Source organism: Cryptomeria japonica, chromosome 9 (assembly GCF_030272615.1).
Source record: "Cryptomeria japonica chromosome 9, Sugi_1.0, whole genome shotgun sequence".
Lineage (NCBI taxonomy): Eukaryota > Viridiplantae > Streptophyta > Pinopsida > Cupressales > Cupressaceae > Cryptomeria > Cryptomeria japonica.
This window is the reverse complement of record NC_081413.1, coordinates 82,799,093-82,814,304: the sequence shown is the minus strand read 5'-3', so window position 1 is coordinate 82,814,304 and position 15,212 is coordinate 82,799,093. Positions and strand designations below refer to the sequence as shown.

General features: G+C 37.0%; 1 protein-coding gene across 2 annotated transcripts in view; it reads right to left on the bottom strand.

The window, feature by feature from the left end:
* Positions 1-15,212, bottom strand: part of LOC131030220 (protein TIC 62, chloroplastic) — a 173,750-nt gene that overhangs the window by 38,495 nt on the left and 120,043 nt on the right. For both annotated transcript variants that reach the window (XM_057960946.2, XM_057960947.2), the window contains exon 5: positions 14,053-14,170. In XM_057960946.2, coding sequence (XP_057816929.2) covers positions 14,053-14,170 — 118 coding nt within the window. The remainder of the gene's footprint in view (positions 1-14,052; positions 14,171-15,212) is intronic.

The following is a 15,212-nucleotide window of genomic DNA, read 5'->3' as shown; positions in this document are numbered from 1 at the left end:
TGGACATGCTGTGTCCTCATGATTCCCCGAACTGCACCATTTGCATAGCAAACTTCCTGCGTCATCTCCATTTTGGCATTCTCGTGCAAAGTGACCGCATTCGTTGCATTTTCGGCATTGGATCATGGGTCATCCCTTTGCGTCGTATTGAATTCTACTTCGCAGAGTGTTAGTATTGGACCTGTTGTTACCCCGCCAGTTGTTTCAGTACCCTCCAAGAGAGGCGTCAGAGTTTGCAACCGGCTTCAGAGTTGTCGCTGGCGGTGTCACTTGGTCGGGTTGGGCGTAGAGCACTTGTGTGCTCCATGCTTTTAAGTTGTACGAGCATTCCTCAATGGAATGTCCCATTACTTGGCAAATGTCATAGAAAGCTTTACGAGGGCAACTCCCCTTAGTGTGCCCTTCTGTCTTACAGCCAGTGCACCATTGTTCCTTCCCTTCCTTGCCACTTTCTTTGTCAGCCTTCAGTTCTTTCATCATCCTCATCATATTCCTTCGGAGTGCTTGCACGGTTTTGGACTCCCCATCATTGTCTTTGTCCGTACTGTCACCATCGCTCACTCGGCACTTCCCCAGGATGTCTTATTTTCACTTCAATATCCATCGCACGGTTGTATGCTTCGTCATACGAGGGCGGAGGGACCACCTTCATCTTCCATTTGAGAGATGGTACTAGTCCTTCAACAAACCATCTCTCCTTGAGGCCATCAACCGGTTGGTTCTCCATTTTGTTGAGCAGTTCCCTCAAGCTTCGATTATATGCCCGCACGCTTTCGTTTTTTCCCTACATGGTATTGTAAATCTCCACCACAATTTCGTTGTCATCTCGTAGGAGTTTGAACTCCTCTTGGAAAGCTTTCTTCAGACTATTCTAGGACGTTTTATACTGGGCATCCAAGTCCGTATACCAATCAATGGCTATTCCTTGCAGAGTGGCTGGGAATGCCTTCAACCAGTAATCCCGGTCGTCCTGGCCATTTGCTTCCCAGATGGTCACACATGTCTTAAAATGTCGCACGAGATCCTCCGACCCGTCGCCCATGAATTTTGGAAGCTTTTGTTTCTCTGGGGTGTGTGCCATTGTTTTTGTCAGGAGGGCTTTATGTAGCGCTTGGAAGTTACTATATGCCCAGAAGATATTATGTGTCTGGAAGGTACCATACACTCTTGACCTGGTTGGACTCCTGTCCACAGGGCTTTGGTCACCCTCGCTCCTATAGTCCCTCCTTCCCGGGGTTTCTGGATCTGACCCTCCTATTTTGGTTTCCTCTGACAAGGACAAATTCCTATTGCCGGATAATGTTGCTTCAAAAATATTGGCGACCTCTTCGTGTAGGTCCCGTACCGCCTCCTCTCCTTGTTCAGAATACTCTGACGGGTTGCTCTGCGACTCGGCTCCAGAGTCTTCTTCACTCGACGTCGAGTGTGGGGCCTGATTGGCTAGATCTTCCTCCGCTACGTTTGGAAGTGGAAGGTTCCTGACGACCTCCGCCAACTCCCTCCACGTACACGGCCTTTGTCTCTCCCGACTATGACTCTGACTCACACTCCGACTCCTGCTACGTTTCTCAGGGCTCTTCGAGGCAGCAACCTCCCTTAGCCACCACCTCTACTCGGCCTGTTCTTTTGTACGGAGAGATCTCCATACCGTTCCCTCGTCTACTCCTTCAGTGGCATGGTACGTTTGTCTTTGTTTGGCCGTAGGGGCATTAAGTGTCAGAGGTACAGCGTCGGCTTGTCTCCCTCTCCTCTTCCTCCCTACAGTTGCGCTCTTCGTACCTTTGGAGTACTTGTTGCCGACAGATTTCCCGTGCAGTTTCCTCCCTTCGGTCTTGAAGTGCAATCAGATTTCTAGCAAATAACCTTGGAATACTTCTGAGCAGGTCAAAGACGGGAGTGCTGACGCTGAGTTCACCACATACCGTGCCTTCAGAGACGGCTCCCCTGAGCCTCCCTTTGCACATACTATGTGACCGACACGTCCCACAACTCTACCAAGTCTGTCGTCAACTGATCCTCTCATGCCTCTTTCGCGGTACTCTCTTCGTGCGTGTCACTGTCCACGACAATTAATTGCTGGTTGAATGGTCGGCCCAATAATTCCTTCCGCCTGCCGCCATAGTTATCTCCAGGTTCGTTCAGGCAACAGCACCAAAATGTTTAGCCCTTATTGTGAGGTTGGTGAACTCACGGGTAAAACAAGGATTTCCCACACTTACCAACTATTCATGTAACAAAACATTCATATATCAAAGCATAAGTAACAACAATAACCAGCTATACCAGAAGAATGATATCTTTATTGAATTCTCAAGAATATGCCAATACAATACCATCCTTGCCGAGGTTCCATCTGAATCATATATAGACCCGACGGTTGGCCAAGTTGCCAACCGTCACTAACGACCAACTACCCCACGGGAACCTCTCGGCGACTCAACATAACCAAACATAAACACCCATTCCAACTTCAAACTAACGTGTTATTGACCCCTAGCAAAATGCTTCCTTGATTGCTATTTCTCCAAGATATGCTAATACTCTTCCATTTGGAGCTTGTATTTGCCTTTCTTGAGGGTTATAATGTTTGGTGCACTCCACCATCAGCTCATTACATTGGACTGCAAGGGGAAAACCAGCTGCTTGTACAATTCCATTATGCATCATCTTCCCTGCCATTGCTGATGTTAAGCATCCATCAAGTCCATACGTCCACCTTTAAAGTCTCCAATGTCTACATGTCCAAGGTTGGTGTCTCCAACCTTCTTCCATCTCAAATTGATCTTAGACTTGATCAACACTCCCTTGTAATCGTACTTCATTTGAGTCTTTCGTGAGATACCTCCTAGAGCTGACATCTACCCCTGAAAAAGTAAATTACCTAAGTCACAAAATAAAGGATGTTAGGATTGCTAATGCAAGGAATATGTCAATGCAAGAAATGTTTTTTAAAATAATTTCATGGAAATTTGACAAATCTAGCAACAAACGGTATGAATTTTCATAAATTTTGTCAATGCAAAACATGATTCACACATAAAAATCTGGAAATGAAAAGAAATTTGAATTAAAAGCTCAGATTTCACAATGAAAGTCTAAAAACTAGAAATGTTTTTTGCTATTCTCAAATGTTTTATTTCCCTTGCATTCAATTGGTAGCACAAAATATGTCAAAGTGCAAATAAATCTTGCCAAAAAAAAAAACTATTTCACCCCTACTACAACTGAATTCCCACCTAAAACCAGGTCTGATTTTGATCAAACTGTGCATAAAATTAGGCTCGAACAAGTTACCCTGGGTTTGCTTGCAACTAGAAATCAACCTCTAATCAGATCTAAATTAAAGTTTGTTGCACAGAATTCTAGGAATTTCGACTCTAAGTAGGTTTGAATTTGATGAAATCTGAATAAGGTCTGCCACAGTTTACACTAAGTCTGCTGGTAAAACATTGAATTTCCTTGAACCTGTGCCTGATTTGGGTCTTCTCTGCCTTTAATTGTTTTGAATCAAATTTGAATTGATATTAAAATGAAATGCGTCCCCTCTTATATAGGCGTTTGTATTTAACTCACAACCCTTCACCTAAGCCGACTTTACAACTTCTTTTTTCAAATTTAAAATGTCTTATATACCAAGTTGGCCACCCCTTGGATTAGCGGACTTTAGGAGGCTTTAACATTCATGCAATGGTGGAGTTGGGACAAGTTCTACAATTTCTCACACCAATAATGGCAAAGTTTAACCAAGTTTAGCATTTTTTGACCTCAAAATTGGCGAACTTTGAAGAAGTTTGACATTTTGTCTCACTTATGCATGGAAAACTTTGTGGCATTTCCACACTTTCCACTCCAAAAGTGGTGGACTTGGGTTTATGTTTTGCAATTTGGTGGCAGACTTGGAGATAAATCCTACAATTTCGCTGACTTGGTGTAAATTTCACCCCAAAATACATTGGCAGACTTTGAATAGGTTTTACAATTTGACACTTGAATGGGGGAGTTTGTGACATTTCAACATTTTTCACCAAGAGAATTGGTGGGCTTTGAAGAAGTTTTGCACTTTTGAAACCCACAATGGTTGACTTTGAAGAAGTTTTGCAATTTTACCCTTATAAATGGCGGAATTTGATCAAGTTTGACATTTTGATCAACACTTACCTTGCTTTGCCTTGGTGCAAAATCTGTTAGGTTGCTCAACACTTTAGACAAAAATGAAGCATTTTGTAAGCCTTGCAGCATTCATTCAACAAACTTGAATCCAATCTAACTCTTCTGAACTGCAAAATCCACGTTTCAACCTATTGGCAGATTCATGGGGTAAGAAACATTTTCTAGTGGAAATTCAACCCCATACAACCTTTTGCCATGAAATGCAACATTTTCAAAACTTGACAACTTTGACATTTTCGACAATATTGACAACATTTCACAAAATTGTCAATATTGTGCATTTAGCTTCCAAGTCACAATCTTAATACTCATTCATGAATGCTAACTCAGATTGTAGACTTATCCAAAATTTTAAGAGCGAATTATGCCTTTGGACATCAAAACTACTACCAGACTAATCAAAACCCTCGAAAACAACTAGATACCTAGGCAAAAAAGGGGGGTCCCCATTTGCAACGGGGCGAGGTATGAAAAGGTCACAACAGGGACCTTCATTGTTCTATCACAGAACTATACCTTTATACTAAAAATTTGTTCATTGTGACAGTCCCAGTCTTACTGATATATGTCCGAAATCAGAGACATCAAGAAGGCATTCAAACTGTTGTCATATATACATTAAATCTTCTGTTATAAGAAACTGAAATCACTTTTCTTTATAGATTTATGACGTTTGAGAACACTGCTGATCTATGTTTCTGGTCAGAGCCAGAAACTGCCATTTACGAGTTGTAAAATCCCTCAAATGAGGTTCTTTGAAGATGGAAACCAACATAGACCTTTCAATCACATAAAATCTGCTATCTCTTTTGATGGAATTTGCCCATGTACACAAATGCAAAAACCTCTGGTCATCTCCTTATAGAGTGTCTGCTTGACCATAACCCTACATCTTTTGAATCTTGAAACCTTGTTTACCTTTGAAACAGCAGATGCTTGATTGCTTAATAGCAGATTTTGGGTTTTGAAAAATGGTCTTCCTATAATGAGGCACATGCCCAACATGTTTGCACTCTCTAGAGGTTTTAGGAAACTCGTTACCCCTTGATGGAGCATATGCATGGCATATGTTTGCACCATAGTTCCATGGAGTTTATTGATGGGGTGTGTAATGTCCCTGTTTTCATGAGCATCAGAGTTCAAGGGATTAGCCTATTATTTGGACTCTCGTAGGCTAACATTTGGGATAGAGAGTCTCAGTGGCAGTTCCACTTCTTCAGTTCAATCTTGGTTTCAGTTCTAGGGCCTTTGCAATCAGTGTATGGGCTTAGTTGAGGGACTCACTATTTATAGTAAGTCAATCTGGCAGTTGTGATATTTTTAGTCAGGGCACCTAGACACATGGGGGTTATTCAGTGTTGACCCCAGCATCTAACGGCACGTCAAAAGACTAAATATTGAGGGAGATATTAATATTTAAGTGGTTAAGTTATTTAATTAACTTATATGGATATTATAAAGTCATAAAGTGACTTTATTAAAATTAATGCCACTTAAATATTATAAAGTGACTTTATTAAATTACAAGTCACTTAAATTTTATAAAGTAACTTTTAAAAAAAGCCACTTAAATGAATTGTGCACCCAAGGTGAATATAACTATGGAGATGAATTAAATACATTTAAATGTATTTAATTGTGATTTGGGCGTGGCTTTTGGGAAGTCGTGCTTTTTGGAGTTATAAGGAGAATTAGCAATTCAAACTCATTATTATTGACTACTTGAAATTCTTTTCTTTGCTCTATGTATTTTCTGAGACAAGGGTTTCAGAGGGTTTGCTATTGAAGAACGTTCATTCTTCATGGATCTATGATTTTGAGGCCGTGAAAGATCAGCTGAATTATTGCAAATTGGAAGGGCTTCATTCAGGAGTCTTCATGTGCTTCATCAAAGGTTAATTGATTCAGTTATTTGCAGATTTTGAATAAGGAATGAGGCATCACAGGTTCGAAGCCTCATTAGCAGCATTTTACAATTCCAATAACCAGCCGTACAAATTCTTTGCTGGCCGTACTATTTCAGCCTGGCATGTGGGGTTCCAGACAAGGCATTTTTGGCTAGAGGCTGAAACGCCTCCCTTTCCTGCAATTTGAAGATACATTTCCCAACGCCTAGCCCTGACAAGTTGATGTGACTACTTTATGGCTCAAAGAAATTGCATTCCAGTCTTGTACGTCCATTTTGGTCAATTTCCTAGTTTTGGCTGGTAAACACCAAATTTCTTCATTTAAAATAAGCTAAGGACCTACGGGTATGCTATTAGCAGTAGGAATTATTGTAGCAGTTATCTTATTCATAATATAGTTGCAGTCGCTCTCAATTCTTTTCCAGTTCAGTTTTATGTGCATTTCTTGCCTGGCAAAAGTGTTATCTTTTTGTTTTAATTTTCTAAAACCCTTGAAAAACACCAAAACGAACCAGCAATAGTTTGTCAGAGAAGTTAGAACCAGCAGGGTTCTTACAAGGTTGCAAGGAAAAGATTCAAGGATGGGGACCAAAGGCCTAGATTTGTTGATGGTGGGGGGGATTTGTGTTGATATACATATAGTACTTGAAAAAATAGTTATAAAAAGATGTATAAGAATTACAGATGAAACTTTGGAAAATTAGTAAAAACTTAAATACTACTAAACTTTGAACTTAACATTAACAATTTAACATTGAACGATGAAAATTCAAAATGTCAAATACAAAATTTATATTACACTCAAGATTTGTTAATGATTACAATGAGTACAAAGTTGTCAAAATAACAAAATGGAGTGAAGTGAAGGCTCTAAGCATCCCCAAGCTCTTCATCACTAGAACTATTGGAACTAGAAGTGGACTCACATCGTCAAGCTCTCCCAAACTAAGACCAACCAGCCTGCCTGAGTAACTATAGCATCCTCATCAATCTATGCTGGCTCCTCTAGCTCTGCATCCCACCTTGTTGTTGGATTTTGTACAAAAGTGTATTGCGGTCAATGAGACGCGAAGCACTATGTACAACCACAAGCTTCTCTACTCTCCTAGAGGTAAGTTTGTTCCTCTTAAGAGAGTGGATGAAGCTATAAGTAGAATGGTTCCTCTCAATAGTAGAAGTATTAAAAACTTGGGATAGCAATCGAATGGCTTGAGTGGCAGTCAAAGAAATTGGTCCATGGAAATTCCACAACAAAATCGGGTCCTCCTATGCCATAGTTGCCATATCCATCTTGGCCACCTCAAAGTAACCCCTGAGAGTGGCAAATTTTGTCCACTCAATACAAATGATAGCCTCTACAAGATCATACATCTTTGGGATGGCCCTAAATAACCTTGCCTTCACCTTAACATCCTATATGGATGTAACACTACTAGGCCTTTGTTTGTACCACTTAGCATCCATGTGCAAGAGTGTTGAGCTTTTCCCGTTTTCAATGAATGATTGGCTAAATGTGCTCATTGTAGAATGCTAATGTGGGGTTATCTCGCACAACAACCCTCATTTGGTCAAGCATAGTATCAATGCACTCAAACACCTCTCGAAGGCTAGTTGCATTAGCATCACCATATCCAATAACTAGGAAAACAAGATAAATGATGGACCATATATTTTGCATCACCCCAAAATCATCACTCTGCATTACATCCTTCACCCTCATCCCCTACTCTACCTTGGACTCAGGGTCGCCGATTCTATTCTACTATCATAACCATTAATTGTAATGCCTCTTGTTTTCATGCTTAAAATTATCATTGCTAAATAGGGAATAAGGAAATCATGAATTCTTAACTACTAAAGCAATCCTAAACATAAATCAATGAAAGTATTTAGCCTAATAAGAGATTTTGATCAAATAGATCTAATTAAAACTCTCTATTATCCATGTTGCTTCCATTGTTCTTCTCTTCTTTGTGGTATGATGGCTCTCAAATATCGCGTTGGTAACCTGCAAGTGGCACAAAGATTCGAAGTTCATGATTGTTGATAATGGAGAAATGAGATGCTTTTATAGATTTTTGAGACAGATTGGGTGAGAAATAGAACTGAAGTGCTGATTGACCATTGAACTGATTTGATTGTTCCGTTCCAAAAAGGTGATTGAGGAGTTAACTGAGTTAACTAGGGAGATGATTGAATAGATTGTTCAGTTGACTGAATTGATTGCCCAATCAAACTGAAAAATCAGTGGGAGTTAGAATTTCAACATGTGCTGTAGGATTTTGACATGAAATTGCATTTGATTTTTATTTCAATTTAAATTTGGATTTTCGAAAGTGAAATGCACATGTAATTAATTGAAACTTGATGAAATTAGAATTTGGGGGAAGTTTGAAATTTGAATTTGAAAAAGAATGAGTTAGTTAATTAAATAATTTTAAGAAATTATTTAATCATTAGAAATGAAATTTAATTAAATAATAAAGATTATTTAATTAAAAGATTAAATCGTTATTAATTAAATAATAAATATTTAATTAATTATATAGAAATTGTTAAATGATTAAATGATTAATAAGAGAGATAAATAGAATAATTAGTAATTTTGGAGAAATGTGATGACTAGAATTAATTCAAAAGAATAATAATTAGTTTAATTAAATAATTAAAGAACTATTTAATTAATAAGACGAATAATTAGTATGCTATTGATGAGACATTTTTAGGTGTCTACACCTCTCATCTGAAGCATTCTCTCCAAGAGAATGAGATAGGATGCATATCTAGTCTCAACAAGTTTCAAAAATCTGGTCTCAATGGGTTTCGAAAATTCCTTCTTAGAGAAGGTCTAAAGAGTGCATGTGAAGTGTGGTGATTGTAAATAAACATCTGCACATCTCTAGCATCATTGACCACTGTTTTGATCCAATCAATCTTTCCCATGTCCTTGAGTGCATTAATCATTGCATGCAGTTTACAATTTATAAGTTTATATATATATTTCAGACTATGCATGCAGCATAATGCAAAGGATTTAGACACAAAGATTATCTTCTTTTTTTCCTTACTTCACATCGCACGAAGCACAGAAGCTAATGATACACAATTAAAATCTTTGTTCTTAATCTTTTTCAACCAAGGATTTCACTTTTGTTTTTCTTACTTCAAGTCGTACATAGTGCAATAGCGGAGGATATACAAAAGTTTCATAGTAGTTTGACTAGTGTTAATTTTAAAAAAAAAAAATTGAACGTACAAGCCACTAGAACTAATTTGTAAACCACTAAAGCAGTAACATAAATAAAAAATAAAAAACATGACAGCCTACACCATGTCTATGAATATGATTTTTTGTAATGTCCCCTCTTTCTTAGTGCTCATTCAGGATGGGAGATTCACCTGTCACCCATCTCCATAGGTGAAATTCAGTGTTTGGAGATGATTGGTTGGCCAGAGAGGACCTATACTTAGAAGATTTATTACTTTGGTGGACCTTCTTAATGAAATTTATAATATAATGTTATAAAGTCACTTTTTCTAAAAATAGAAAAAGTTAATTTAAAAGAAGATTTAATAACTTTATGAAATACCACCTTGCACACCCCCCTAGGTGATAAAAACATTTTAAAAGGTGGTCAAAATGTTAATGATGAGCTGACCCTTCATGCTGGGTGAACTTGAGGAAGGAAAAAGATTCTTTTGGTATCTTGGAATATTCCCAAAGGAGGTCGAATTAGGGCTAGAGGCATAAAAGTTGTTGTATGTGGCATTTTGCTCATTATGTATTGATGAATTTTGGAGAATTTTCTACCTTCAGCAGGTCCGCAGCATATTGGCAGAGTTCTGGAGCAAATTTGGGGACAGAAACCTCCAAATTGAAGGTGTAGGACAAAAACCCTCACATCTATAAGCATATTGATCTAGCCCCATAATCTTTTGTTCTTACAAAACCTGTTGATGGGGCGCCTGCTTGATAACAGCCTTGCATTTTTTTATTTCAAAACTCTATTTTACCTTTCATTTGTGTGCACCAAACTACTAGATAACAATTTTACTTGACAAGGGCTCAGGCTAACATATAGGGGAGCATTTTTATGACTTGTCAACTTGTCTTTTAAGCATCTCTTCACACAAGCATGCACCCTCTCTAATTGGGTAGATTTTTTAGTGATGTTTTGTACGTAAACTTCAACCTTCACCTCTCCAAATGTGTTCGAAAGATCCGTTTGTTGGCCCTACAAAGATACTCACTAAGATGACACAGCGCAAATGAAAATGACAAGGACTCGAGTGTAAATCATAATCAACAAGTGACAAGTTTTCAGTTGCAAACTGCACACAATACAAATAAAATTGCACATGTACAACAACTTGCTATGTTTGGGGACCAGCATACTTAGGGTATAAGAGAACTTTCAAAATCTTTGGTATCTAGAATAGACTAGTTTAGTTGGGCAGAGTCGAGGTACTCTCAAATCACCTAAATGATGATAACATAATCCCAAAACCACATTATGAATGGGGAAATACATCACTACATAACTATCACATCACAAATGAGAAAATATGACACAACACAACATTGTAACAAAAATGTTGTATTATGAGCATGGCGAAAAGGGTACAAAATAGGTCACATAAATCCATTTACAGGTTAAGAAAAGTAACCTATCCTCACAAGTTGAGAATCCAACTGTAATAATATGAAACCTTGAAAACTATGAAAAATATAATTTGAAGAAAGGCTCAAGAAAACATATAAGTCCATGCAGAGAAAACCTGAGTAAGAACAACTAGGAAATCTTCAATTCTCTTAACTCCATCCATTCTTCTTGAATATATCTTGTAGAATCCCATTGTTGTAGCACATCTTCATGAAAAATGGTAATCCCATTGTTGTAGCACATCTTCATGAAAAATGGTAATACCATTATTGTAGCACATCTTCATGAAAAATGGTAATCCCATTGTTGTAGCACATCTTCATGAAAAATGGTAATCCCATTATTGTAGCACATCTTCATGAAAAAAGGTAATCCCATATTCTGATTCTTTATCACACTCTTGATGCACATGGAAACTATTGTTCAAGGACAAGTCAAACTTCAAGAGAAAATTCACACAGTCTATTAACAACAGCCCACTCTCAAGATGTTGAAGGAAAAAGTCAAGATCTGGCATCAAATTTTCCATATATATCTCCAATCTAATGCATGCCTCTAAAGATAAGCTATCTTCAAAAAGAAAATCATGATCTCCATGTGACCCTTTGTTGATATTTTGAAGAACTATTTTCATCTCTGGCAACAAACTCCCTATCTCTAGCAAAGATGTCAACCAAGACTTTTCATCATTAATGCACATGGAAGTTGTTAACTTGAAGTCAAATATACTCAAAGAAAAGAATGTTCTCATCCTTTGGCAGTGCAGTACAATTTAAGAAAAAATATCAATTTATAATATGAAACTTTCCATCTCCTCAATAGATATTAACTGAGCAACTTGAGTAGATTGACTTTCTTCAATTTTGTCTTCGCAAGTTCTAAATACAGCCCTTCAAATGAAACAATTTGATTCGTCATTGCAACTAATGTATTTTTGCTTAGTCGAAAGGATCGGGACACAACTTTGCTTCTTAGGTGCTAATGTGCCCTTTTCTTCCTTAGAGAACACAAGGAATACTTAGGTAGTATTAGGCTCTTCTTCTATCAACAATCCTTATATACCTAAAAGAATTTGAGCAAAGCAGGAAAAACCTTTGATTCTTGTAAATATTGTTGTTCCATTGTGGTTCTAGCCATACTTTTTCCTCTTTTGATTTTTTCTTATATTTTCATACTTATTTCATCTTCTTGATTCTGTGAACAGAAGAAAGCATTCAATGTATGAAAATACAGAGTATTCCTTACTTTATCAAAATCAAGTTTAGATTCAATATATCCTATAATATCAGGTTCATTTATTAGACATTGAGCAATACCCAAATTTGTTGATTTGGAGCCTAGAAATCCCATAATCTGATAAGTCTTTGCATCTCCAGACATGTATTTCCATTGTGAGCATCTGTATCATGAAAGGTGCAAACAAATTTGTCAGCAAAAAGCAAATGACCAATCTTGGTGACTTAGTTTGAAAAAACCTCCATTCACTTGCTGCCCCTGCCCTTGATTACCAAAACAGCACCAACCATCTTATGCATGTTAATTGCCACTACACAACCAAAAGACCATATCAATCATAATTCCTGTCATAATATGCAAGTAATCTTTGCTTTTCTGTCACAAAACTGTGACTTTGTACCGAAAATCTGCTCACTGTGAGTGTCCCAACCTTGCTGATATATGTCTGAAATCAGAGACATCATGGAGGCATTCAAAATGTTGCCATTTATAACTGAAAAAATGCCATTATCAGACTGAAGTCACTGGTCTTTGTCGTTTTTTTATTGTTGAGAAGACTGCTGGTCACTGTTCTTTTATCAGAGCAGGAAACTACCATTTAAGAGTTGTAAAAAGTAAAACCCTAACAGGAGACTCTTTGACAATGGAAAACCAACAAAAGACCTGCAATCACCTAGGGTTTCAGACTATTGTCTCTTCGTAGAAAATTTCACCTAAAAACTGCTATCCCTTTGGATGGCATGTGCCCATTTACACAAATGCAAATTTTAAGTTAGTGAAAATCTGGTCAGCTCCTTATAGGGCACGCACTTGACCATAAACCTACATCTCTTGTATTTGAAACCCAGTTTACCTTTGATTGACTGCTGGGGAGCATATTTTGAGTTTTGAAAAATGATCTTCCCATGATGAGGTGCACACCTGATAACAGCCTTAAAGATATTTTATTTTGGAAACTTGTTTTGCCTTTAATTGGTGCATGCCAGCCTACTGACTAGCAACTTCAAAAAATTTATATTTCACCTTCACAAGAATGTACACCACTAAATAGGGCAATATTTTTATGATTTAACAACTTGTCTTTCATGCATCTCATCATACAGGCATGTGCCCTCTAACTGAGAAATTTTTTTATGTCTTAGTGAACTTTGGCCCTTTCTCCACCATCTAAGCTTTGATTTTCACCTCTCCAAATGCATTAGAATGCTCATTTCATTGGACCTACAAAGATACTAACCAGAGATAATAGCAGTGTGGATGATGATGACAAGGTCTCAAGTGTGACTCATAATCAAGAAAAGACAAGGTTTTGGTTTGAATTTAACACAATACAATAAATTTGGTATGGGTAAAACAAAACACAAAGGCCATGCATTCATTATGTACATGTTATCACCCCCTTGATGTCCTCGGTTCCCTACAACAGCCACTGTCTTCTTAGTATGCATTAGCAAATGCCTATTGCCAATACATAGAAAACAATAATTAAATAAAAAAGCACCAAAAAATCTGAATAAATTGCCATATTAAGTACATATGCAAGTCACATTAAAATAACAAAATCTTGACTAGATACAAGAAACCTGATGTTTATCTCATGAATTCTCATCTACTTATTGTGCCACAAATGATGGAGATTCCTACCATACAAAGATTATGTTTTACACCCCTGCATTATGATGGAACATGTTTCTATGAGCATAAACCACTGACCATGGAATACAACTATTACTAAAAAATTCCATGCCCAAATTATTTACATTCAATCGATCTATGCACAGGACTGGAATCTTCAAGGTCACACTTGGAATTTGATTAGGCTGCAAATGTATACCAATTATGCATATGCACATTATTTTGTCTAATATAGTTACAAATGCAGAAGGAAGCCATGAATGAGTGCATATGATTTTATGTCTGACTGAAAACCTAAAAAACTTGAGTGCATATAACATTACTGATAAACTCAAAATGTCAAAAGCAAAATATTTTATTTTTATAATCTACTCATTCATTTGGCATCACTAATATTTACTTGATATGAGAATCAACGAATTATGAGATGGGAAACTTACCTTGGTCAACAATGAGGCCATGCTTTCCCCCTTCTTTATTAGTTAAACCCCCAGGCCTCACAATGTAGTAGTCGATGTTCTTGGACTTTTTGTAGGCTCCTCTTAGAGCTTTTTCACCCTGCAAATAAGACACATAATTTTTATGGTATACTATTGATCAGTTATGAAGAATTGAGGAAAAGTAAAGACATGATAAAGCCCTTTGACATAACGAAATTTCTTCCAGGAATTTGTTCAAATGCAGCACAGTAAATAAGAGTCTGAAATCCTGATGCCATGTCTTTAAGAACACCATGAAAATTTAAAGTAAAGAATCGGGTGGTTTGCAAAAGTTTTCAAAAACTTGATCAAGACAACATTGGATGGATTTTGATAAAACAGCAAGATTATAATTGGTAAACCCTCAACCAAACATGTACAGACAGAACACACACAAACATGGATAGAAATGTTCAGATAATTATTATTTTACACTTATTCATATCAAAATTTAAACTAAATGTAAAATATGATGATTAAGATCTAAAATTTGAAATTTAGAGATAATATTTTATAATTAAAATTTTAAATTTATCACATGGAATTAAGAATTTCAATCAAATCAACAAGCCAGTTTTTCTAAAGACATTCCATCGAGTTCAAATGCAACTCTACACTTCAATTGTTTTCAGTAGCCACTTTGGCATAGTTGCAGAAAAACTTATGGACTCCTCAAAAGGAACCATCTCACCTGAAACAACAAACAATTATGACTTTTACCAATTGTCACTTAATCTTTTTCATTAACAGGGTATGAATTTGAAAGAAAGTGATCCATTAAATTAGCTCAAAATTTTATAGCATCTTCGCCACTCTAATAGCTAAACCACTATGCCCTGAGCATTAATCATCTCTATGTAAAAGGGTAACAATAAGAAACAACAAAAAATTATGACTTTTACCAATTGTCACTTAATCTTTTTCATTAACAGGGTATGAATTTGAAAGAAAGTGATCCATTAAATTAGCTCAAAATTTTATAGCATCTTCACCACTCTAATAGCTAAACCACTATGCCCTGAGCATTAATCATCTCTATGTAAAAGGGTAACAATAAAAAACATTTTACAGGCAGGAGCACTGAATTTCCAAGTAGCCTTAATCATTTCTCCATGATGATC